Here is a 24,007-nt window from a genome sequence, read left to right as displayed (position 1 = left end):
CTAGGTAGAGGCAGATATTTCTCTTCTCTGTGCACAATGAGAATATATTTGCTGAACAAAACTCCACTCTGGCAACAGGAAGGGCAATGGGCCAGTAAAACACTCAGCTCCATTCAGTTCAGTGGTCATTCAAAGGAGATGATGATTATGCTCTCGAGCTGAACTTTGGGAAGAGGGGAAAAAAAAACTGCTGGGGATTTATTTGTAGACCATGGAGGCCTTAAAGACCACCTGTACCATGCTGGAGGAGCAAGTGATGGATCTGGAGGCCCTGAACGACGAGCTCTTGGAGAAGGAGCGCCAATGGGAGGCGTGGAGAAGCGTTCTGGGAGACGAGAAGACCCAGTTTGAGTGCCGGGTGCGGGAACTCCAGAGAATGTTGGACACGGAGAAAGCAAAGCAGGTACACACGTTCTCTTTCGGCTTGGGTTTTGGGGTGAACGTGAAACGTGAAAAAGGAAGGAGTCCAAAAACAGGTTGTTGTGCTGAAATCCCCAAGAACCTCTGCGTTTCAATAAAGGAGAATATTTGAGGCTCAGGGTTGAAATGAAGGGTCCCTGGCGCTCTCTGAGCTTGGTGGTTTTCTTGCGGACGTTTCATTACCCAGCTAGGTAACATCATCAGTGCTAGAAGGGAGTGGGCTTTGCAGGGAGGAGTAAGAGAAGGGCTGTCCTTGATGCTCTCTGAGCTTGGTTGTTTTCTTGCAGACGTTTCATTACCAAGCTAGGTAACATTATCAGTGCTAGAAGGGAGTGGGCTTTGCAGGGAGGAGGAGGAGGACTGTGGGGTCCTTGGTGCTCTCTGAGCTTGGTGGTGTGGTTAGCAGACGTTTTTATTACCCAACTAGGTAATATTATCAGTGCTAGAAGGGAGTGAGAGCAGAGAGGAGAAGAAAAGGGGGAGAGAGGCGGAGGACTGTGGGGTCCTTGGTGCTCTCTGAGCTTGGTGGTGCGTTAGCAGACGTTTTATTACCCAACTAGTTAACATTATCAGTGCTAGAAGGGAAGTGAGGTTTGCAGAGAGGAGGAGGAGGAGGACTGTGGGGTCCTTGGTGCTCTCTGAGCTTGGTTGTTTTCTTGCAAACATTTCATTACCCAGTGCACTTCCTTCCTTCCTTCCTTCCTTCCTTCCTTCCTTCCTTCCTTCCTTCCAGTCTTTACATCCTTTCATTTAAGATTGATATTTTTCAGATCTTCCTGAAAAAAATTGTCTCATCATTATTAACCTTCTTTCCTTCCTCCCTCCCTCCCTCCAGCCCTTTTGCTTCTCCTTTTTTCTCTGTTTTCCTTCCTTCTTTCTTTTCTCTTCTCTTCTTTTTTCCTTCCTTCCTTCTTCTTCTTCCTTCCCCTCTTCCTTATTTTTCCTTCCTTGCTCTCTTCCCATCTTTTTCTTTCCCCTTTCTCTTTCCCTGTCCCTTCTCGCCTGCTCAAATGCAAAAGGGGAAACACTTCTCCTCCTGTTCTGTTTTTTAATTTGTTTTGCGAGCCCACTGCCGGCGTGCAGCCCCCTAGCTCCCTTTTCACTGGCAGAGGCACCGTGAGCCTGTGCTGTTTTCAAGTCATTAACTGTGAGTGAGATCTAAGCAGTCCAGGGCCGGATCCAGCCCCCGCATCTTAAGTTTTAAAAGAAGTATCTGGGTGAACTTTACAACGTAGTATTTTCCTGTCGCTTTTTCAGGAAGGAAACATGGACCGGGGGGGGGGGGGGGAGGTTTTTTAAGAGTTTCAGGAAGCCAGGCTGTTGCAGCCTCGCTTTCTAAACCCCGTTTATTCTGGGCTCTTGATTAACATATAGGCTATATACAGAGTTTTATGCAAGAGCATGACGTTGGGAAACAGAGCTTGATTATTTGCCAGCCACCCTCATATAACCGCCACCATCTGGCCTTCGTTTTTCTTCCGGATTCTCACGGTGCCAATTTGGTTCCCGCTCAGCAGAACAGGTGTGGATAAGATGCATGAAACCTAGGAAGAAGCACTGAATTTTGCCACTATATATATAGAGAGAGGGACGATGAAGAGCATCCTGTCATATGCATTACAGTCTGGTTTGAAAGCATGACTGCTTCGGATAGAGTGGTGAGGACGGCAGAAAAGATGATTGCAGTTCACCCCCTTCTATCCAGGATGTGGCATATGAGGATGCTTGAGAAGGGTGCCCAGGGATGCCTGGGACTCTACATGTCCTCCTCACGACCTGTTTTCCTTTTAGGAGGGGGCTCCGTGGTATCTGTACCGCAGCATCCAGAGTCAGTCACAGTTTTGATCCATATAGCATCAACCTTGTGAACTCTCAAGTTTCCTCTTTCCGCTACGTATTCAAGTTGGACAGTGATTAGTATTTATAGGCATTTATATGTTAGGGTATAGGTATATAGATATGGACATAGCATGTGAATGTCCATGTTATGCATGTGTACACTTTTGAGAGCAGGAAACAAAGATTATCAGCTGCTTGCCTGTCTACCCACCCACCCACCCACTCTATCTATCTATCTATCTATCTATCTATCTATCTATCTATCTATCTATCTATCTATCTATCATCTATCATCTATCTATCTATCTACCCACCCATCCATCCATCTACCCACCCATCCATCCATCTACCCCCCTACCTACCCATCCATCTACCTACCTACCTACCCATCCATCCATCGACCCACCTACCCATCCATCTACCTACCTACCCATCCATCTCTCTACCCACCTACCTACCTACCCACCCATCCATCCATCCACCCACCCACCTACCTACCTATCTACCTACCCATCCATCTATCTACCTATCTACCTACCGACCTATCCATCCATCCTTCTACTTACCTATCTACCTGTCCGTCCACCCATCTGAAAACTCCTTTCCTATTGATTCCATCCTTCTTGGGATTCTGGAAGGGAAGTAGACCACACGAGTGGTATAAAGTCGGTGCTTATTCTCTTTCATGCAGGGTGCGAGCTGACCAGCGTATCACGGAATCCCGCCAAGTTGTGGAGCTCGCAGTTAAAGAACATAAAGCGGAGATCTTGGCTCTCCAGCAAGCGTTAAAGGAACAGAAGCTCAAAGCTGAGAGTCTGTCTGACAAGGTTGGTCGCTTAGCCAGATTCACTTAACTACCGTGTGACTAACTTAACAAATGCAGCGATTCACTCAACGACTTTGTCAAGAAAGGTGGTAAAATGGGGGGGAAACTCACTTAACAACTGTCTCACTTAGCCACAGAAATTTGGGACTCAATTGTGGTTGTAAGTCAAGGAATGCTCATATTGGCTGATGTTGGCCCAGAAAGCTTGGTTCCTTTTATTTGGCACGCAAGCCAGATCTAGGTGGAAAGGAAAAGAACTTTTATAAGGGGAAAGGAAAAGAGAACTTTTATAATTGGAAAGGAAAAGAGAACTTTTATATTTGGAAAGGAAAAGAGAATTTTTATAATTGGAAAGAAAAGAGAACTTTCTATAGGTGGAAGGGAAAGAGGACTTTTATAAGTGGAAAGGAAAAGAGAACTTTCTATAGGTGGAAAGGAAAGGGGACTTTTATAAATGGAAAGGAAAAGAGAACTTTATAATAGGAAAGGAAAAGAGAACTTTCTATAGGTGGAAAGGAAAAGAGGACTTTTATAATGGAAAGGAAAAGAGAACTTTCTATAGGTGGAAGGAAAAGAGGACTTTTATAAGTGGAAAAGAAAAGATAATTTTCTATAGGTGGAAAGGAAAAGAACTTTTATAAGGGGGAAGAAAAAGATAATTTATAATTGGAAAGGAAAAGAGAACTTTCTATAGGTCGAAAGGAAAAGAGGACTTTTTATAAGTGGAAAGAAAAAGACAACTTTTATAATTGGAAAGAAAAGAGAACTTTCTATAGGTGGAAAGGAAAAGAGGACTTTTATAAGTGGAAAGGAAAAGATAATTTCTATAGGTGGAAAGGAAAAGAACTATTATAAGGGGAAAGGAAAAGAGAACTTTTATAATTGGAAAGGAAAGAGAAAAGAGGGCGAGAGAGGCGAGTAGATTCAGAAAAAGTCTGGTGTTTCATACCTGCGCCCATTGAACGCGTCCGCTTCTCTGTTCTAACCAGCTGAATGACTTGGAGAAAAGCACGCCATGCTGGAGATGAATGCCCGGAGCTTACAGCAGAAGCTTGAAACGGAACGCGAACTCAAGCAGAGGCTTCTGGAAGAGGTAGTCCCTTGCTCCCTAATTGAACGTTTGTGAGACCGGATGCGGTGGTTGCTATGGTTGGATCGGGACACTTCTGGGTCGCCAATTGTTAGCATTCTCACGCGGGGCTCCCTGCTTAAGGCCATCAAGCTGTTTTGCTTCATTTCACTCCAAGGAGGTTCCTCCAGGAGGTTCTCTTACAAGCTGGGGTTTAAATCCCTGGTTTTCAAATTGCAGCTTTGAGAGGTGTAGACTTTTGAAGTTTCCTGCGGATGAGGGATAGAAATCTGCACTTAAAGTTGCCGAAGTTGGGAAGTATGTGTTTAAATTTTGATATAACCCTAAAATATGGCTCCTTCCTTCCTTCCTTCCTTCCTTCCTATCTTTCTCTTTATCTGTTTCAGTTCTTCTCCTTTCAGTCTTAATCCTCCCTTCCTCCCATCCATCCATCCTATAATTGTTCTCTTTGTCGCTTTCAATTCTTCTCCTTTTAGTCTTTTCCTTCCTCCCTCCCTTCCTCTCTTATAATCATTCTCTTTATCATTTTAAATTCTTCTCTTCAGTCTTTCTCTCCTTCCTTCCTTTTTTCCTCCCATAATTCTTTATCATTTTCAATTCTTCTCCTTTCAGTCTTTCTCTCCTTCCTACCATACTCCCTCCTGGCTTCCTTCTCCTTTCTGTCTTTCTCTTAATCGTCCCTTCCTCCCTTCCATCCATCCATCTATCCTATAATTGTTCTCTTTATCGCTTTCAATTCTTCTCCTTTTAGTCTTTTCCTTCTTCTCCCTCTCTTTTATAATCATTCTCTTTATCATTTTCAATTCTTCTCTTCAGTCTCTCTCGCCTCCCTCCCTCCCTTATAATTCTTTATCACTTTCAGTTCTTCTCCTTTCAGTCTTTCTCTCCTTCCTTCCTTCCTCCTGCCCTACCAATCTTTCTTTCAATTCTTCTCCTTACTGTCTTTCTCTTAATGTACCTCTTCCTCAGAATCTATATATAGAGATTTTGGGTCTAATGGGAAAAAGACTTGGAGAAAAAATTGGAACTTGTTTGTTATTATATTTTTAAATCTCTCTATATAAAAGCCAAATACCACTCAGTCATCACAAAAACCTCAGAACTGTAAAGCCTACAAATGTGAAATTTGGCCGGTATGTTCCTCTTGGCTTCTACATGCTCTCTAGAAAGGATTTTTTTGAAATGACCATCAAATCATCAGTATTTCTTAAACAGTAATATTAACATGCTTTGAGTTAGACTTAGGAGCTAGGCGTTAAGAAGTTAGGCGTTATGGAGTTAGCCTTAATGTCGATGCTAAGGAGTTCTACTCCCCCATCCCACCGAAAGAACTCTGTTCCAACTGCCAGTTGCCTTATATGGGCGTGGCCCAGTGTGTGACTCATCTGGGCTGCAGACTGGGAGATTAGACATTCTACTCCCCCCTCCCCATCTGAAAAGAACTCTGTTCCAATTGCCAGTTGCCTTATTATGGCATGGCCAGGGCGTGACTCATCCGGCCTGCTGGCTGGGAGTTTAGACATTCTACTCCTCCTCCCCACTCGAAAGGAACTCTGTTCCAACTGCCAATTGCCTTATTTTTAAGACGCTCTGATGCTGAAGACTTACATGTTCTGCATTAATTTTTCAAGCTTTTTAAGTGTCTAACGTTAATCAAGCCCCCGATCACATAGTTTCGTAGCAAAGCACGGGTACCCGGCTAGCATTTGATAATCCTGGGATTTTGTCTCCTCGCAGCAAGCCAAGCTGCAGCAGCAGATGGATTTGCAAAAGAATCATATCTTTCGGCTGACTCAAGGCCTGCAAGAGGCTTTGGACCGGGCCGATCTTTGAAGACGGAACGGAGCGTGACCTGGAATACCAGCTGGAAAATATTCAGGTGAGAGACTCAAGTAATGGCAGGCGGGAATAATTTCACATGTTTCCCTTTTCACGTTCCTCTCGGGTTTATTTGGACCACCTGTGGTGATTTTTTTGGTTGTTTTTTTTTCTTCCTTCCCCGCACCTTTCCGTGTCGCCAAGGTCCTGTATTCCCACGAAAAAGTGAAAATGGAAGGCACTATTTCCCAACAAACCAAGCTTATAGATTTCCTCCAAGCGAAGATGATCAGCCGGCCAAGAAGAAAAAGGTGTGGAAAATATATGAACGCGAAAAATTAATTACCGTATTTTTTGGAGTATAAGACGCACCATTTTCCCCTCAAAAAAAGGGGCTGAAAATCTGGGTGCATCTTATACACTGAATACAGCATTTTTGGCCTCCTGAAACCTCGCCCTCTTCATCAAAATGGCCGTGTATAGCCTTTAGAAGGCTTCCAAAGTGCTCCTGGGGGCTGGGGAGGGCAGAAATGAGTAAAAAGTGGGCCGTTTTTTGCTCAATTTTGGGGGGCCCAGTTCACAGGAGCACTCTATAAGCCTCTTAAAGCTATCCATGTATTTTATTTTATTTTTTGAGGGGGGAAAAAAACGGGCCCATTTTCGTGAAAAACAGGCCGTTTTTGGGAGGTTTGCAGAGTGCAAAAAAATTTTTAAAAAAATTTCCTCTTCAAAATCTTGGTGTGTCTTATACTCCGAAAAATACGGTAGCAGGCAGGAGGCAGCGGCTTGCTGTCAGAAATATTCTTAAGACTGGGGGGAATGAAGAGGGCTTCCAGATGGCCCCAAATTCTACTGGATTTTGCCAACCCCTCAAAAGTACCTTAAGGTTACTTTTGGACCCTGGCCTGTACTTGTGTTGTGTGCAGGTAGTCCTCGACTTGCAACGTCTCGCTTAGTGACCGTTCAAAGTTACAACGGCACTGAAAAAAAGTGACTTATGACTGTCTTTCACACTTACGACCCAAGATCGGATGATCTAAATTCAGATACTTGTCAACTCACTCACAGTTATGACCGTCGCACTGTTCCCGGGGCTCATCTTGATCCCCTTTTGTGACCTTCTGATGAACAAAATCAACGGGGAAGCCAGATTCGTTTAACAACTGTGTTACTAATTTAACAACTGCAGGGATTCACTTAACAACTGCAGCAAGAAAGGTGGTGAAAGGTGGTAACGCTTACTTAACAGCTGTCTTGCTTAGCAGCCGCAGCTCAATTACGGTTATAAGTTAAGGACTACCTGTACCATTCCGGACAAATGGATGTCCAGTTTCTTCTTTCTTGTTAGCTTGGGTGATGATTGGGGCCAAGCTGGAGGGGGGGAAATTATCTTTAAAATGCTTGACCAGGCAATTGGGGGAGAAGGAGGAGGAGAGGATGAAGAGGGGAGGAACGGAGGGAGAATGAAGAGGGAAGGAGAGTGGGAGAAGGATGAGGAGAAGAAAGAGCGGAAAAAGAGGAGGGGAGGGGAAAACAAAGAGGGGAGGGGAGGAGGAAGAGGAGAGAAGGAAAAGAGGAGGGAGGAAAAAAGGCAGGTGGAGGAGGGAAGGAGGGAAGAATGAGGAGGAAGAGGGGAGGAGAGGAAGAAAAGGGGAGGAGAGAGGAGGAGGAGAGGAGGGAGAAAAAAAGGCAGAAGTGGAGAAGGGAAGGAGGTGGAGAAGAGGAAAGAGGGCAGGAGGAAGAGGAGAGGAGAGAAGGAAGAGAGGGAGGAAAAAAAGGCAGGTGGAGGAGGGAAGAATGAGGAGGAGGAGGAGGAAGAGGGGAGGCGAGGAAGAAAAGGGAGAGAGAGAAGGAGGAGAGGAGGAGAAAAAAAGGCAGAAGTGGAGAAGGGAAGGAGGTGGAGAAGAGGAAAGAGGGCAGGAGGAAGAGGAGAGGAGAGAAGGAAGAGAGGAGGGAGGAAAAAAGGCAGGTGGAGGAGGGAAGGAGGGAAGAATGAGGAGGAGGAGGAAGAGGGGAGGAGAGGAAGAAAAGGGGAGGAGAGAAGGAGGAGAGGAGGGAGAAAAAAAGGCAGAAGTGGAGGAGGGAAGGAGGAGGAGAAGACAGAGGAGAGGAGGAAGAGGGGAGGAGAGGAAGAAAAGGGGAGGAGAGAAGGAGGAGAGGAGGGAGAAAAAAAGGCAGAAGTGGAGGAGGGAAGGAGGAGGAGGAGAAGAGAGAGGAGAGGAGGAGGAAGAGTAGACCCTCAGACCCTCTGGTCTGCAATTAGCCAGCGAGCTTCCCCTTCCCCCCGGAGGCAACCATCGCTGACCAGGAGTTAGGAGCTGTCTGTGTGTTTCTGTTGCTAGGGCCTGTTTAGTCGACGGAAAGAGGACCCTTCTTTGCCCACACAGGTTCCTCTGCAGTACAATGAGCTGAAGGTGGCGCTGGAGAAGGAGAAGGCCCGCTCGGCGGAGCTGGAGGAAGCCCTGCAGAAAACCCGCATCGAACTCCGATCGGCTCGGGAGGAAGGTAGGGGGAAAACGCTTGATCCGCGGCACCAAGCAAGAGGAAGGGGGTCTGTTTTGGTTTATGCTTCGGAGTCCCAAGTGCCCCCCACTCCCCTCTCCGTCTCGTCCTTGACGTCTTTTGTTTCTCTCTCTCTCTCTCTCTCTTCTCCCCTTTTCCCCATCACCCCCTTGTTGGCTGTTGACCGAAACGTTAATTAAAAGAAAACAAGGTTGCAGGATGTCAATTCTTAACGCTTCCGTACAACCACTCCTGCTCCTGCTCCTTCTTCTTCTCCTCCTCCTCCTTCTTCTCCTTCTCCTTCTTCCTGGTCCCGCTCGGAGGAAAGGAGTTAACTAACTATTTGTGTGTGTCCGTAGCTGCCCATAGGAAAATCACAGACCACCCTCACCCATCCACTCCTGCCACGGCCAGGCAGCAGATCATCATGTCTGCCATAATTCGGTCACCTGAACACCAGCCCACGCCCATCAGCTTGTTGGCGCCTCCCTCCAGCCGCAGAAAGGAGGCCTCCACGCCGGAGGGTAAGGCTTGGGGAGGGGGGTGGGGTTGGCTTCTCGAGGGGTTCTGGCACAGACAACCCGGAGACCCCCATATGGGGCCCGGCTTCCTAACAAAACATGGACTGTTTAGCACAGGGGTGAGGTGCAAGCTTGGCAACTTTACGACTGGTGGACTTCAACTCCCAGAATTCCTCTGGCTGAGGAATTCTGGGAGTTGAAGTCCACCAGTCGTAAAGCTGCCAAGCTTGCACACCCCTGGTTTAGCAACAGCCAAAATCCGGGCTAATCGTAAAGTTCCTCGATATAAAACCAGAATATGGGTAGCCCTCGACCGACGACCTCAATGGAGCTCCAGATTTCCGTTGCCGAGCGAGACAGTTGCTTGAGTGAGTTTTGCGCGCCCCCCCCCGTTTTTACGACCTTTCTTGCCATAGTTGTTAAGTGAATCACTGCCGTTCTTAAAACAATTGTCAAGTAAATCCGGCTTCTCTCTTGACTTGGTTCGTCAGAAGGTCGCCAAAGGGGGTCGCATGACCTTGGGACACTTGAACTGTCATCAATACGAGTCATTTGCCACTTAAACCCGGGTTTATTTTGACCTGGTTTAATGTCAGCTGTCCAGTTGGCGAACCCAGAAAAAGAAACTCCGGGGATAATTATTTTACCAAGAGTAGATCAAACTTTGCTGAAGAAATCCACATGGATGCAGAAGAAGTGAAGCCAGATCTGGGATTCCCCGCACGAAAGCAAGTATAGTTAATCCTCCCTTTTCCCCAAGGGCCGCCCACAGTTTGTTAGGTCCACCAATCACTTCTGTTGATTTTATTCTGGGAACCAGCCATCCACGCTCTGACATCTGCTCCGTGTCCTTGAAGTGGGTGGGAGCACCTGGCGAATGCAATTGAACGCAATTGCCCTCATCCGGCCTGGGGAATTCTGGGAGTTGAAGTCCACAAGTCTTAAAAGCTGCTTGCAAAGTTAAGACAGCCAGAATCTAAACCATCACAGCCAGGAATAGTTAGTGAAGGACCGTCCTATCCACGACGTTGCTTTCAGGAGAATTCAGAGAAGCTGGAAAGTTGTTTAGAGAAGGCACGGCTGGCTGGGGAATTCTGGGAGTTGAAATCCACAAGTCTTAAAGCTGCCAAGATTGGACTTCTCCAGGCCTATAGTATCAACAAACTAGTTTAGCAGTTCCTTAAAGGTGGCAATTGGTCGGTTGCTTGAAAAAGGGAGTTGAGAGAAACTAGGAACATCTGGCACCGACAAGCTACTCACAGAACTCAAACAACGTCAGACTGGAATGAGTCTCAAAGCCCGATTAGGATCCGAATTCCAACTCGTTCCAACAAGGATCCAAGGACATTGGCTCCCCATCATGGATTCCAAGCCCTTAGACTTATACACCGCTCCACAGTGCTTTTACAGCCCTCTCTAAGCAGTTTACAGGATCAGCCTCTTGCCCCTCAACAATCCAAGTCCTCATTTTACCCACCTCGAAAGGACGGAAGGCTGAGTCAACCTTGAGCCGGTCAGGATCGAACTCCTGACAGTGGGCAGAGTTTGCCTGCAATAGCAGTCGCAGTTAGATTTATACACTGCTTCACAGGACTTTCCAGCCCTCTCTAAGCGCTTTACAGAGTCAGCCTCTTGCCCCCCCCCCGCCCCTCCCAACAATCTGGGTCCTCATTTTACCCACCTCGGAAGGACGGAAGGGCTGAGTCAACCTTGAGCCTGGTGAGATTCGATCTGCCAAACTGCAGGCCGCCGGCAGTCGGCAGAAATAGCCTGCAGTACTGCACTCCGACCACTGCGCCACCGCGGCTCATCACGCTTGATCTCCAAAAGCCACGTCGTGCTCGCGCGCGGATGGACGGGAATCCCCGCGCCATCCACAATTTCATCTTTTTCTCTTGTGTGATTTGGGTGTCGTCCTGTCCTCAATGTCCCAACGACGGCTTGTCTTTGACTCCCTATCTGTCCGTGTGATTTGGTCATGTGACCCAAGAGCTTTTTGTCCTGTTCTTGCCCAGGAGTGTAAACCGGAGAACCACCACCACCCTTCCCCAGTTTTCAGTCCCACCCGAGTTGCAACTTTATTGTACGTTTTTCTGAAAGGCTCTGTTGGGGGTTAATGATGGTTTAACTTACAGGATTGTTACAGCATTACGGCAATAATTATATGAAGTTCTGGGAACTCAAGAGCTCTGTGTAAGCGCTAATTATCCCAATCTTTGTTTGCAGAGTGTTAAATGACTAACTGGCAGGTTTACGGCGTTTAATTCCAGAGTTCCCCAAATCTGAACAATATCGACGTATTAGCTAACTCTCTCACCAAACTTTGCATCAGCTGCAAATCAGCAGAGCTGTTTGAGTCCCACTGCTCACGAATCGCACCTCCATTGTTTACAGAAGGGTTTTTTCCACCCTAATAAACACCTTTATTTACCAATTATTTCTGATTTTGTGTTGGCTATCCCAAGCCGTGTTAGAAAGCCAGGCTGCGATTCTTTTAAGGCAGCCCTGCATTTTCTCACGCTCTCATGCCGCTCTGGGAGGAAAAGATACAGCTGCTTTAAAAAGCCACCTCCCCCCCCCCCCCGAAACCTAACAGAGCCTTTCCCATCCAGCCATAGTAGATTTCCCCCCATTATTTCCAAAGCAAGGGCAGACCCTCAGCTCTAAATTGCTTTTGATGACAAACGGGGTATTGCTGTGAGAACAAAATTTGAATACGATTTCAATTGTTTGGGTTTAAGAGTAGGCAGGAGGGACAGGATGGCCTAGCGGTTAAGATGCTGGGCTTGTCGACCGGAAGGTACACAGTTTGAAACCCACGCAGCGCATGAGGGAGGGACGGACAGACGGATAAATGTGAAAATGGATGGATAGATAAATGGATGACATATGGTAGAATAGATAGATAGATGATAGATAATAGGTTAGATAGATAGATAAATACTAGATAGATAATTGATAATTGATAGGATAGATAATTGATAGATATGTAACTGATAGGGTAGATAGATAATAGATAGATAATTAGGATAGATAGATGACATAGATACGTAGATAGATAATTGATTGATAATTGATAGGATAGATAATTGATAGATATTGATAGATAATTGATAGATATGAAACTGATAGGATAAATAGATAATAGATAGATAATTAGGATAGATAGATGAGATAGATACCTAGATAGATAATTTATTGATAATTGATAGGATAGATAATTGATAGATATTGATAGATAATTGATAGATATGAAACTGATAGAATAGATAGATAATAGATAGATAATTAGGATAGATGAGATAGATAATAAATAGATCGATAGATAATTGATAGGTAGGTAGGTAGATATCCTAATTATCTGATATGTAATTGATAGGATAGATAGATAATTGATAGGATAGATAATTGATAGATATGTAACTGATAGTTTAGATAGATAATAGATAGATAATTAGGATAGATAGATGAGATAGATAATAAATTGATAGATAATGGATAGGTAGGTAGATATCCTAATTATCTGATATGTAATTGATAGGAAGGATGGATGGATGGATAGATGAGATAGATAGATGATAGATAGATAGATAGATAGATAGATACATAGATAGATAGATAGAGATAGATAGATAGATAGATAGATAGATAGATAGATAGATATAGATAATTGATAGATAGATAGGAGGGAGGGAGAATTGCCAAACCATCTTTTCATGCAAGCTGGCCCTTTGTATGGTTTCCCAATTAATAAAAACATGCTCTTTCCCCCCAGAGTTTAATCGGCGCCTTAAAGAACGCATGCATCACAATATCCCTCACCGTTTCAACGTGGGACTGAACATGAGAGCTACCAAGTGTGCCGTTTGCTTGGACACTGTGCACTTTGGACGCCAGGCTTCGAAATGTCTCGGTAAGCATGGAAGGGGCACGCTGAAGAAGGCGACCTGAGCTGGTGACACAGGGATGCTTTCATCAGGAAAGGAGTCCTTTGGAGGAGGAGGAGGAGGAGGAGGAGGAGGAGGAGGAGGAAGAGGGTTGGAAGGCTTTGCAGGGATTTGAAAATGAGTCCCGTGTATTTCCAAGTCATTTTGTTGCCCAGTTTAAAAAAGTACAGGGAATCTGGAAGGTGTATTAATAACCTAGAGCTGAGAGCTAATTGGGACTCATTTCACCTTACTGATCCCTGGGTATCTCAGTTGATCCTTGTGGAGTCTGTAGATCTGTTTCTCAATCCTTGGTAACTTTGAAGTATGTGGATTTCAACTCTCAGAATGAAGTTGGGATTCTTTTTTTTAAGAGCATAAGAAAGGGGAGACTTCACTGCAAAAAGTTTGGGACACAGGAAAAGCATAAAAAGGAAAGGCATTTTTCAAACCATTTTTCACCTGTTTCCAAGTCATGACAAAACCTGGCAGTGAGAGCAATCAATCCATGGAACAGAAGTTGGCTTTGGAAGTTGTGGGAGCTTCATCCCTGGAGGCTTTCAAGAAGAGACTGGGCTGCCATCTGTCAGAAATGGTGTAGGGTCTCCCTCTTAGGTTGGGGGGGGTCAACTAGATGACCTCCAAGGCCCCTTCCAACTCTGTTAATCTGTGAATCTTCTTCCTTCCCTCCTCCCCCCCATTATTATTATATACTTTATTCATTAAACATGAAACTCAGCCAACTGAACATTCAAAAACGCATCACAAATACCAGTGACTGGTGCTAATGGTTGATACGGTTTGCTGCCAGCGTCCTAGGTATCAACCAAGGACCTTCTTAAAATATAAGATGTTCCGAGTAGCACAGCTTTTTGCAATTCCGCTGGGGTTATTGCAGGAAGCTGCAATTTGTGAATGTATCTTGTAAAATTCTTGGACATGGTGCCAAGTGCCCCAATGACAATGGATGTTTTTATTATTATATTTATTGTTATTGTTATTATTATTGTTGTTATTATCGCAACAACAGAATTGTATCACAGCGGCCAGTTGTTTCGCCGGATTTGGCATTGATTACTAGTCGGGCCCCACCCAGGGGCCTAGGACGACGTAATGTATTTTCGTAATATGCGTGCGGATCCAAGCAGTGCAGCTTTTTGCATTTGACTGATGGTGATCTTGTCAATTTTTAACTGTTTTAAATGCAATTCCAGTGCTTTTGGAATAGCACCCAGTGTGCCAATTACCACTGGAATTACCACTGCTGGTTTGTGCCATAGTCGTTGAATTTCAATTTTTAAGTCCTGGTATTTCACAATTTTTTCTTGTTCCTTCTCGTCAACCCTGCGATCACCTGGTATTGCGATGTCTATGATTGTAACCTTATTTTTCTCAACCAGTGTGATGTCTGGTGTATTATGGGCCAGTATTTTATCCGTTTGTATGCGAAAGTCCCACAAGATCTTGACCATCTGATTTTCAGTGACTTTTTCAGGCTTATGTTCCCACCAGTTTGTTGCTGTTTTAATATTATAATTTTTGCACAAATTCCAATAGATCATTTGTGCTACTGAATTGTGCCGCAATTTATAATCAGTGTGCACAATTTTTTTACAGCAGCTGAGTATGTGATCAACAGTTTCATCAGCTTCTTTGCAAAGTCTGCATTATTATTATTATACAATTGTATCACAGCGGCCAGTTGTTTCACCGGATTTGGCATTGGTTACTAGTCGGGCCCCACCCAGGGGCCTAGGACGTCGTAACATATTTTCATAATATGCGTGCAGATCCAAGCAGTGCGGCTTTTTGCATTTGACTGATGGTGATTTTGTCAATTTTTAACTGTTTTAAATGTAATTCCAGCGCTTTTGGAATAGCACCCAGTGTGCCGATTACCACTGCTGGTTTGTGCCATAGTCGTTGAATTTCGATTTTTAAGTCCTGGTATCTTGTGATTTTTTCATGTTCCTTCTCGGCGACCCTGCTATCACCTGGTATTGCGATGTCTATGATTGTGACCTTATTTTTCTCAACCAGTGTGATGTCTGGTGTATTATGCACCAATATTTTGTCCCTTTGCATACGGAAATCCCACAAGATCTTGACCATCTGATTTTCGGTGACTTTTTCAGGCTGATGTTCCCACCAGTTTGTTGCTGTTTTAATATTAAAATTTTTGCACAAATTCCAATGGATCATTTGCGCTACTGAATTGTGCCGCAATTTATAATCAGTCTGCGTGATTTTTTTACAGCAGCTGAGTATGTGGTCAACAGTTTCATCAGCTTCTTTGCAAAGTCTGCATTTGGCATCATCAGAGGATTTTTCGATTTTGGCCTTAATGGCATTTGTGCGGATAGCTTGTTCTTGCGTAGCCAGGATTAGTGACTCTGTTTCTTTCTTTAATGTACCTGTTGTTAACCATAACCAAGTTTGTTCACTGTCCACTTTATCTTTTATTTTTTCCAGAAATTGGCCGTGCAGTGCTTTGTTCTGCCAACTCTCCATTCTTGATTTTATCACATCTTTTCTGTATTCTTGTTTCGTCTGTTGGGCCTTCAGTAGATTTTTGTTCTTTACTTCGATTAATAGATGTTCTTGACTTTCTTTTAAATAATCAGCCAGTGCATGTTTTTCTTCTTCAACTGTTTGCTTCACTTGTAATAATCCTCTGCCACCTGATTTTCGGGGCAGATACAGTCTATCAGTATCACCACGTGGATGTAAACTGTAGTGCATTGTCATTAGTTTCCTGGTTTTTCGGTCCAAAAGGTCCAAATCAGCTTGTGTCCAGTTAACTATACTATAAGCTGTGTATCTTATAACTGGTATTGCCCAGGTATTTATGGCCTTGATTGTATTTCCACCATTATTATTATTATTATTATTATTATTATTATTATTATTATTATTATTATTATGTTAATCTGAAACAGCATGGGGTCCACCATTGAACCCCTCAATACTTAATCAGGCTACTTGTCTTCTTCTAACTCAAAACTTAAAAATTAAAAACTCTGCTTATGCTCTTTCACCTAAAGAACAGACATAAGGAACATATTTCTTTCTGCTTGAAACACAGGAAGCTAGGTTTTTCGCAAGTAGGACAACTGGGTGGGCAGTTTAACCACATTATCTTAGTCATAGAGCGCAGTTTAGGATAATCAAAGTTCAACTTGTAAACAAGCTATAGGTTAACCATATTTTTAGCAATATATCTGAGTGGCGTTCTGACCTTTCCTTTTTCTGCATGAGTAACCAAGATTCACTTCTCTTTTAGTTTCACTTTACTTCCCTATTGTGGTTTGGGAATCATGTATTGTAATTTTCCTTAAATATTTGTAATTTACCCGAAATAACCTTGTGCTGACTTAGGTGAGAAGTTATGACCTGGACTAGTGCACGCCTATATGACGTCTATATGATTTGTAATAACCATTTCAAAGGTATAAAACCTCTGTCAAAATGTACCTAAGTCAGATCAGTTAGGTGGAAATCTACTGGTCTCTTGAATGCATTCAATAATAATAAACCTTTCTTCTCTGGAAAAGGTGTCGTCTCCTATTCTTACGTAAGTAGAAAGGCAGACCCTGATTTTGCCATTACAAATCTTTGATGAGATTCACAGCCTTTGGGGCTGGTTGGTAGCTCAACAGCTTGAGTCCTAACCAAGGACCTAGGAACTGTTAAGGTAACTTCGGAGGATATAAACTGTTCCAAGTAGGGTGGTTTTTTTGTAGAATCAGAATGTTCAAGTCTGATAAATTTAAAATTTCCAAATAGCGAGGCAGCCCTTTAGGTATTGCTCCAAGGGCTCCAATTACAATCGGGACAACACACGATTTCTTTTTCCACAGTCGCTCAACTTCAATTTGCAAGTCCTGGTACTTTGTGATTTTTTCTTGCTTCTTTATTATTATTATTGTTATTGTTGTTGTTGTTGTTGTTATTACTATTATTACTATTATTGTTGTTGTTGTTATTAGAATGCCAAATGATGTGCCACCCCAAATGTTCTGCCTGCTTGCCAGCCACATGTGGATTGCCGGCTGAGTACGCCGCCCACTTCTCGGAAGCCTTCTGCCGGGATAAATTGAACTCCCCGGGCCTTCAGCTCAAAGAACCTGGCGGCCCTTTACGGCTGGAAGGATGGATGAAGGTGCCCAGGTATAAACGTGAGTCTCTGCGCTGAACAGGCCAGCCCAGCTTTGGAGGCTGCTGACGGAAGAGCAGCTCTCGGAGGCCATGGCTGAAGCCGCGGAGGACTGTTGTTGTTTTTTTTCCCCCGTAGCATCGTTCCAGCTTGACCCCAGAATCTTGGCAAAACATCTAACCGCGCCTTGTCCCGTCTCTGTTTTCAGAAATAATAAACGTGGCCAGCAAGGCTGGGATAGGAAGTACGTCGTTTTAGAAGGAACGAAAGTCCTCGTTACGACACGGAAACGAGAGAAGGTAATATTTTTCCCCTCCACTCTGAGCTTCCCCTTTTTTCCCCCCCCCCGACGCAGCCATCCATCCACCTCTTACTTTGGGGAAGCGGGAAAAAACGTTTTCTACTATGGATCCCCAAGGATTACGGTAGCACCTTTTCCAGAGAAGAAGCTGCAACTCACGAAGATTTGTGGCACTTAATCTAGCTCTGGGATGGCGAACCTAGGGCACGCTGTACCCAAAGTGGCACCTGGCATGCGGGGCGTGACGATCAGCTGTGTGGCAGTGCCATTAAAGTGCACATGCGTATTCCAGGTCGCGGCCCAGATGAGCAAAGTGCTCCCTTCTCCGGTGCATGTGTGCTCCATGTGCGAGTTAAAGGCCTGACAGGCGGCCTCTCCTCAGAAGGGATATGACTACAGGCCTGACACTCAGCCTATTTGCCTCGAGACTGAATTGAAAAAAGTCTTGGCCATGCCTCTGTTCTCCTTTAGATGCCAGTTTTTTTAACTCAGTCTAGCCAAAGGAGACATATCAGTGTCAGGGTTCCAAATGTCATCTAGAATTAAATCAGAGCCCAAGGCAGAGCTTTCATCAAAGTTCCAATTTAATAAGAGAGACACATTGGTACAATGTGTGGAAAACCCGAATCTGAAAGCTTCCAGGGTTTCCTACCCAGTTGAAAGTTCATGATCTTGCTCCCATACCCCCCCCCCCAAGTCCATCCCATGGTCCAATCTTCCTCTGCCACGCTGGCATCTCCACCCATCCACTTCCGGTCAGGTGCAGAGGTGCAGAGACAAAAGATGACCTTGGGCTTCTAGAAAGGAATGTTTTATTTTGACCACAACACATTCTGCTCCTTACTATTCCCCCTCCCAATTACCCCACTAATGAAACAGCATAGAAAAATAATAGAGTGTGTGGCAGGCCAAAGATCCTAAAAGGAATATGACTGCAGGCCTGACAGGCGGCCTCTCCTCAGAAGGAGTATGACTGCAGGCCTGACACTCAGACTGAATTGAGAAAAGTCTTGGCCATGCCTCTGTTCTCCTTTAGATGCCAGTTTTTTTAACTCAGTCTAGCCGAACGAGACATATTCAAGACTTCTCCAACTTACTCTGGTTTTTATTGGATATTAGTTGAATTTTTCCCTTATCTTTGATCCTCCATTGGATCGCAGCGATTACAGTTTGGATTGATTGCAGGAATGCAAAACTGCAAATTGTTGCGGTGAATGCACTCGGTGCCGAAAAGGCTCGCCATCACTGATCTAGCTGGTTGATTAGCAAAGAGGCTACCCGAATCCTTCTGGTTATGTTTTTGGTTTTGGCCAATGAACAAGCTTCTCCCTCTATAACGGTGTAGGGTGTGGCTTTTCGAAATGCTTTCCCCAGGGGGCCATTCCATTATTATTTATTTACTGAATCCGTTTGCCGCCACATGAATTCAATTCAATTGTTTTATTTACAACGACCGAAACCTAAAGCAACTCAAATTATAGGATGGCTCAGTGGTTAAGACCCTGGGCTTGTCGATCAGAAAGGTTGGGAGTTCAGCGGTTCGAATCCCTAGCGCCGTGTAACGGAGGGAGCTCCCGTGACTCGTCCCAGCTTCTGCCAACCTAGCAGTTCGAAAGCCGGTAAAAAATGCAAGTAGAAAAATAGGGAACACCTTTGGCGGGAAGGGAACAGCGTTCCGTGCGCCTTCGGCATTGAGTCATGCCGGCCACATGACCACGGAGACGTCTTCGGACAGCGCTGGCTCTTCGGCTTTGAAACGGAGATGAGCACCGCCCCCTAGAGTCGGGAACGACTAGCACAGATGTGCAAGGGGAACCTTTACCTTTTCTTAACGAGAATAAAACTGCAGAACCATAAAAATAAGCTATGAAAACATAGCAGTATGATTAAGAGATGGGCGGAGAGGGAGCAGGAGACACAAGGAGGGAAGGTGGGGGGGGGGTCTGTTTTTATTTTGCACTATTTCGCTTTCTTTGATTATTATTTGCATTATTTTGCTTTAATTTGCACACAGTCAACAAGGGGAACACTGTCTACTCCCTCAATTTTAATTCCTTCGGCTTGCGGAGGGAGGGGAGGCCGAGGAAAAACCCCTCTGGGGGTCATTCTGGATGTCATAACTGCTGGTTTTCATCCAGGCAGAGCGTGGATGAAATACAACTAAGCTCCTCCACTTACAACTGTTCATTTAGTGGCCGTCCGAGGTTCCCACGGCACTTACTGAACCCAAGTGACTTACGGCCGTTTTCCACAGTTACAATCAAGGCAGCTTCTCCGTGGTCACGTGATCAAAATTCAGACATTTTGGCCACTGAGTCATATTTCTGACGGATGCAGTGTCCTGGGTTCAGGTCGGAGACCCCTCGCCCCAGGCAGCTCTCCACGGGACGATTCGCTGCGGTCAACCCACCACAGGACAAGAGTTACAACACTATCCAAGAAATAGTGGAATACAATAATTAAAGGATGCGAAAGGAGGGACAAAGTGACATGTGAATTGCAAAAATGTTAAAACATCTTTTAACTCTTTTAAATAGAATCAAGCTCATGTGAAATGTTAATACCAATTTATAAGGCCTTGGTAAGTCCCCACTTGGAATATTTGCATCCAGTTTTGGTCACCACACTATAAAAAAGATGTGGAGACTCTCGAAAGAGTGCAGAGAAGAGCAATGAGGATGATTAGGGGACTGGAGGATAAAACATATGAAGAACGGTTGCAGATATATAGCTTAATGAAAAGAAAGACTAGGGGAGACATGATAGCAGTCTTCTGATATCTCAGGGGCTGCCCCAAAGAAGAGGGAGTCAAGCTATTCTCCAAAGCACCTGAGGGCAGGACAGGAAGCAATGGGTGGAAACTAATCAAGGAAAGAAGCAACTTAGAACTAAGGAGAAATTTCCTGACAGTGAGGACAATTAATCAGTGGAGCAAATTGCCTCCAGAGGTTGAGTGAATGCTCCAACACTGGAAGTCTTTAAGAAGATGTTGGATAGTCATTTGTCTGAAGTGGTGTAGGGTTTCCTGCCTGAGCAGGGGGTTGGACTAGAAGACCTCCAAAGTCCCTTCCAACTCTGCTATTCAATTCTATTCTAAATAATTAAACTGAACTGTTAAATTGTCCCGCAGCGAATTGGCCATGCAGAGTTGACTTGTCCCATTCTACCCAAAGTCACACGGTCCCCATTTAGCGACCTGCTGACAATCCGAGTCCACAGGGAAGCCAGATTCACTTAACAACCGCGTTACTCACTGAACAACGGCGGCGATTCGCTTAACCCAAGGTGCCCCTCCCCCCAAAAAAGAAAAAGTCACAAAACGGAGCGGAAATTCACTTTACCAGTTTCTCACTCAACAAACAAGACATTTTGGAGACTCGATGGCCGTCGTAAGTCGAGGAGCACCTGCCGTTTGGGCCATCTCAAGGGTAGCCGTGCTGCTGTTGCTAACTTCCTTTACCGAGCCCCTTTTCCTGCGGCGATGCCACCCCTGAGTTTCAAGCCTCCCTCCCCTTTTTTTCCGAGCGACCTGAAGATTGACGTCTTTCAGTGGGTGAAGACCCTCTTCCTCATTAAGCTTCTTTGCCCTTTTCATTTCTCCCCTTTTTTTTTTATCATTTTCCAAAGCTGGACAACGGCCCGTGGAAGAGTTTGAATTGTGCCTTCCAGATGGAGACGTTACCGTCCATGGGGCCGTCGGAGCGACTGAGCTTCTAAATACAGCCAAGACAGGTAAGGCTGGATGAAAAACTCAGGGCCGCGGAAGCTGCCTTGAGGACAGGAAGGCGGCGCTCCGCTTTTCAAGGACGCTCTGAAAAATTGTAGGGAGTAGAGGATGGGAGGGAGGGGAGGAGTGGTGGCCTCGAGGTGGAACTCTCGCCTCAAAATCAAGAGGCTGTGAGTTCGATCCCAGGCAGAGGCAGATATTTCTCTCTCTCGGCACGACGAGAATATGGTTCCACCACAAATCCGCGAAGCCCTTCTGCGCGGAGACATAAGCGCGAAGACTAATTCGCGCCGTTCTAAGCGCTAGGGAAAAACGCGACCCTACCGCGATGACATAATCGCGGAGGGCAAAATCGCGCATTCCCAAGCACTCAGTACCCTAACGCTAAACCTAACCCTAAACCTAACCCTAACGCTAAACCTAACCCTAAAACAAACCCCTAAACCTAACCCTAAACCTAACCCTAAAACAAACCCCTAAACCTAATCCTAACACTTACCTTAATTGAAGTCGGCTTTCCGCCGCGGCGCCGTTTTAAAGCGCCCTTCTGTTGCCGCGCTGTTGTCGCGGCGGTGATGACGCGCGGTGATGACGTCGCGGCTTTAGCGCCGCGATTTTGACCAGCGCGGTTTTGTCGTGCCACGCGAGAATATATCTGCTGAATAAAACTCCATACTGATGACAGGGAAGGGCATCGGGCCAGTAAACACTCTTTACTGGCCCGATGCCCTTCCTGTCACCAGTATGGAGTTTTATTCAGCAGGTATATTCTCATTGTGCCCAGAGAGAGAATTCAGTTGCCCAGACTCCACTCCTCAAGGGATTATAGGGTGGTTAAATGAAGATGATGATGATGATCTTGATGGAGAAGAGAGAAGATCCGTGACCAAAAGATGTTGAGAGTCTAGAAAGAGTGCAGAGAAGAGCAACAAAGATGATTGGGTGACTGGAGGCTCAAACATACAATGAAAGGTTGCAGGAACTGGCTATGAAGACAAGGACTAGGGGTGACATAATAGCAGTTCCAATATCTTAGGGGCTGCTACAGAGAGGAGGGGGAGGGGTCACGCTATTCTCCAAAGCACCTGAAGGCAGGACAAGAAGCCACGGGTGGAAACTAATCAAGGGGAGAAGCAACCTGGAATTGAGAAATTTCCTGACAATTAACAATTAATCAGTGGAACAGCTTCCCTCCAGAAGTTGTGAATGCTCCAACACTGGAAGTTTTTAAGAAGAGATTGGTATCTCTTGGAGATTGGAATGGTATAGGGTTTCCTGCCTGATCAGGGGGTTGGACTAGAAGACCTCCAAGGTTCCTTCCAGCTCTGTTATTCCCAAAGTAAGGCATTGGGGATTATAAAATTTCAGGCAGCCCAGTAATTCACATAAAAGAGCAGGGGGGGGGGTGTTTCCCTAATAGGTCATATTATTTGTAGCTCAGAGTTGAACTTGGGGGTGGGGGGTCATTGATGCTCTGTGAGCTTGGTTGTTTTCTTGAGGACGTTTCATTGCCCAGCTAGGTAACATCCTCAGTGCGAGAGAGGGTGGGTTTGCTCCCGAACAACCTCTGCATGCAAACAACCAAACTCAGCACCGAGCATCCCACAGACCAACAGAAGAAGAATATTTGTAGATCAGGTGTCCGGGTTCCAAATAGCATCCGAAAGTAAATCAGAGTTCAAGGCAAAGTATTGCTCAAAGTTCCAATTGATTAAGAGAGACATGTTGGCACTTCTGGGAAAACCTGAATCTGAAGGCTTCCCAGTTTTCCCCATCCAGTTGAAAGTTCAAGATCTTGCCCCCACACCCATAAGCCCATCCCATGGTCCAATCTCCCACTGCCACGCTGGCAGCTTTCACCCATCCAGTTCCCGTCAGGTGCAGAGGTGCAAAGACGAAGGATGACCTTGGCTTTCTAGAAAGAATGTTGTTATGGCTACATCACGTCTAACTCCGTACAATCCCATTTCCCCACAATAGAAAAAGCACAGTAGAATAATAGAAAGTGTGGCAGGCCAAAGATCCGAAAGAAAAGACGGCTGCAGGCCTGACATCAGGGTTGATGTTTTTGGTGCTCTCTGATCTGGCAGAAATGTCATTGCCCAACTAGGTAACATCATCAGTGCGAGGAGGAGGACTGTGCGGTCCTTGATGCTTTGGGTGGGGCAATTAATGCTGATATTTGTCTACTCATGTTAAACGTCTTAAGGTTAAACCTTTCAACCTCTTGTTTGGTGTTTTTCTGCTCTACAAGCAGAGAAAGGAGCCAGCGAAGGAGAGGCTGAGTCTCCCCTAATCCAGTTTGTCTCTTGTATGCCCTTATCGCTCACCCCATAGATGTGCCCTATATACTGAAGCTGGAATCTCATCCCCACACCACCTGTTGGCCTGGCCGGACTCTCTATTTGCTGGCACCTACTTTTCCCGATAAGCAGCGTTGGGTGAATGCCCTAGAATCTACGGTGGCTGGAGGAAGAGTTTCCAGAGAAAAGGCAGAAGCTGATGCTGTAAGTAGAGGGGGGTGGGGAGAAAGAGGGAAGGAGAAGAAGGAAGGAGAAAGGGAGAAAGATGACGACAGAAAGGGAAAGAAAAAAGGGGGAGGAAGGAGACAGAGAGAGAGAGAGAAAAGGGAGAGGCAGAAACAAGGGGAAAGGAAAGAGAAAGAGAGAGAAAGGGAGGGAGGGAGAGGAAGGAGGGAGAGAGAGAAAAAATAAAAAGAAAAGGGGGAGAGGGAGAAAGGAAGGAAAGAAGGGTGGAAGGAAGGAGAAGGCGAAAAAGGGAGAGAGAGAAAAGGGGGAGGGAGAGGAAGGAGAAATGGAGAGATACAGAAAAAAGGGAGAGAGAAAGGGGAAAGGGAAGAGGGAGAGAGAGGGAGGGAGAG

At 45.3% G+C, this 24,007-nt stretch overlaps 1 protein-coding gene across 1 annotated transcript in view; it reads left to right on the top strand.

Moving 5' to 3' along the window:
* Nucleotides 1-24,007, top strand: part of CIT (citron rho-interacting serine/threonine kinase) — a 156,677-nt gene that overhangs the window by 113,531 nt on the left and 19,139 nt on the right. Inside the window, 17 exon segments of the mRNA XM_032228836.1 lie at nucleotides 209-394; nucleotides 1,935-1,942; nucleotides 2,951-3,086; nucleotides 4,075-4,087; nucleotides 4,090-4,178; nucleotides 5,913-6,014; nucleotides 6,016-6,054; nucleotides 6,198-6,276; nucleotides 6,279-6,304; nucleotides 8,381-8,498; nucleotides 8,855-9,019; nucleotides 12,792-12,929; nucleotides 16,932-17,112; nucleotides 17,307-17,371; nucleotides 17,374-17,397; nucleotides 21,027-21,131; nucleotides 23,464-23,633. Of these exon segments, the coding sequence (XP_032084727.1) occupies nucleotides 209-394; nucleotides 1,935-1,942; nucleotides 2,951-3,086; nucleotides 4,075-4,087; nucleotides 4,090-4,178; nucleotides 5,913-6,014; nucleotides 6,016-6,054; nucleotides 6,198-6,276; nucleotides 6,279-6,304; nucleotides 8,381-8,498; nucleotides 8,855-9,019; nucleotides 12,792-12,929; nucleotides 16,932-17,112; nucleotides 17,307-17,371; nucleotides 17,374-17,397; nucleotides 21,027-21,131; nucleotides 23,464-23,633 (1,644 nt within the window).

The sequence above is a fragment of the Thamnophis elegans genome, chromosome 13 (assembly GCF_009769535.1).
Source record: "Thamnophis elegans isolate rThaEle1 chromosome 13, rThaEle1.pri, whole genome shotgun sequence".
Classification (NCBI taxonomy): domain Eukaryota; kingdom Metazoa; phylum Chordata; class Lepidosauria; order Squamata; family Colubridae; genus Thamnophis; species Thamnophis elegans.
The sequence above is the reverse complement of the archived record's forward strand: the minus strand, read 5'-3'. Positions and strand labels throughout refer to the sequence as shown.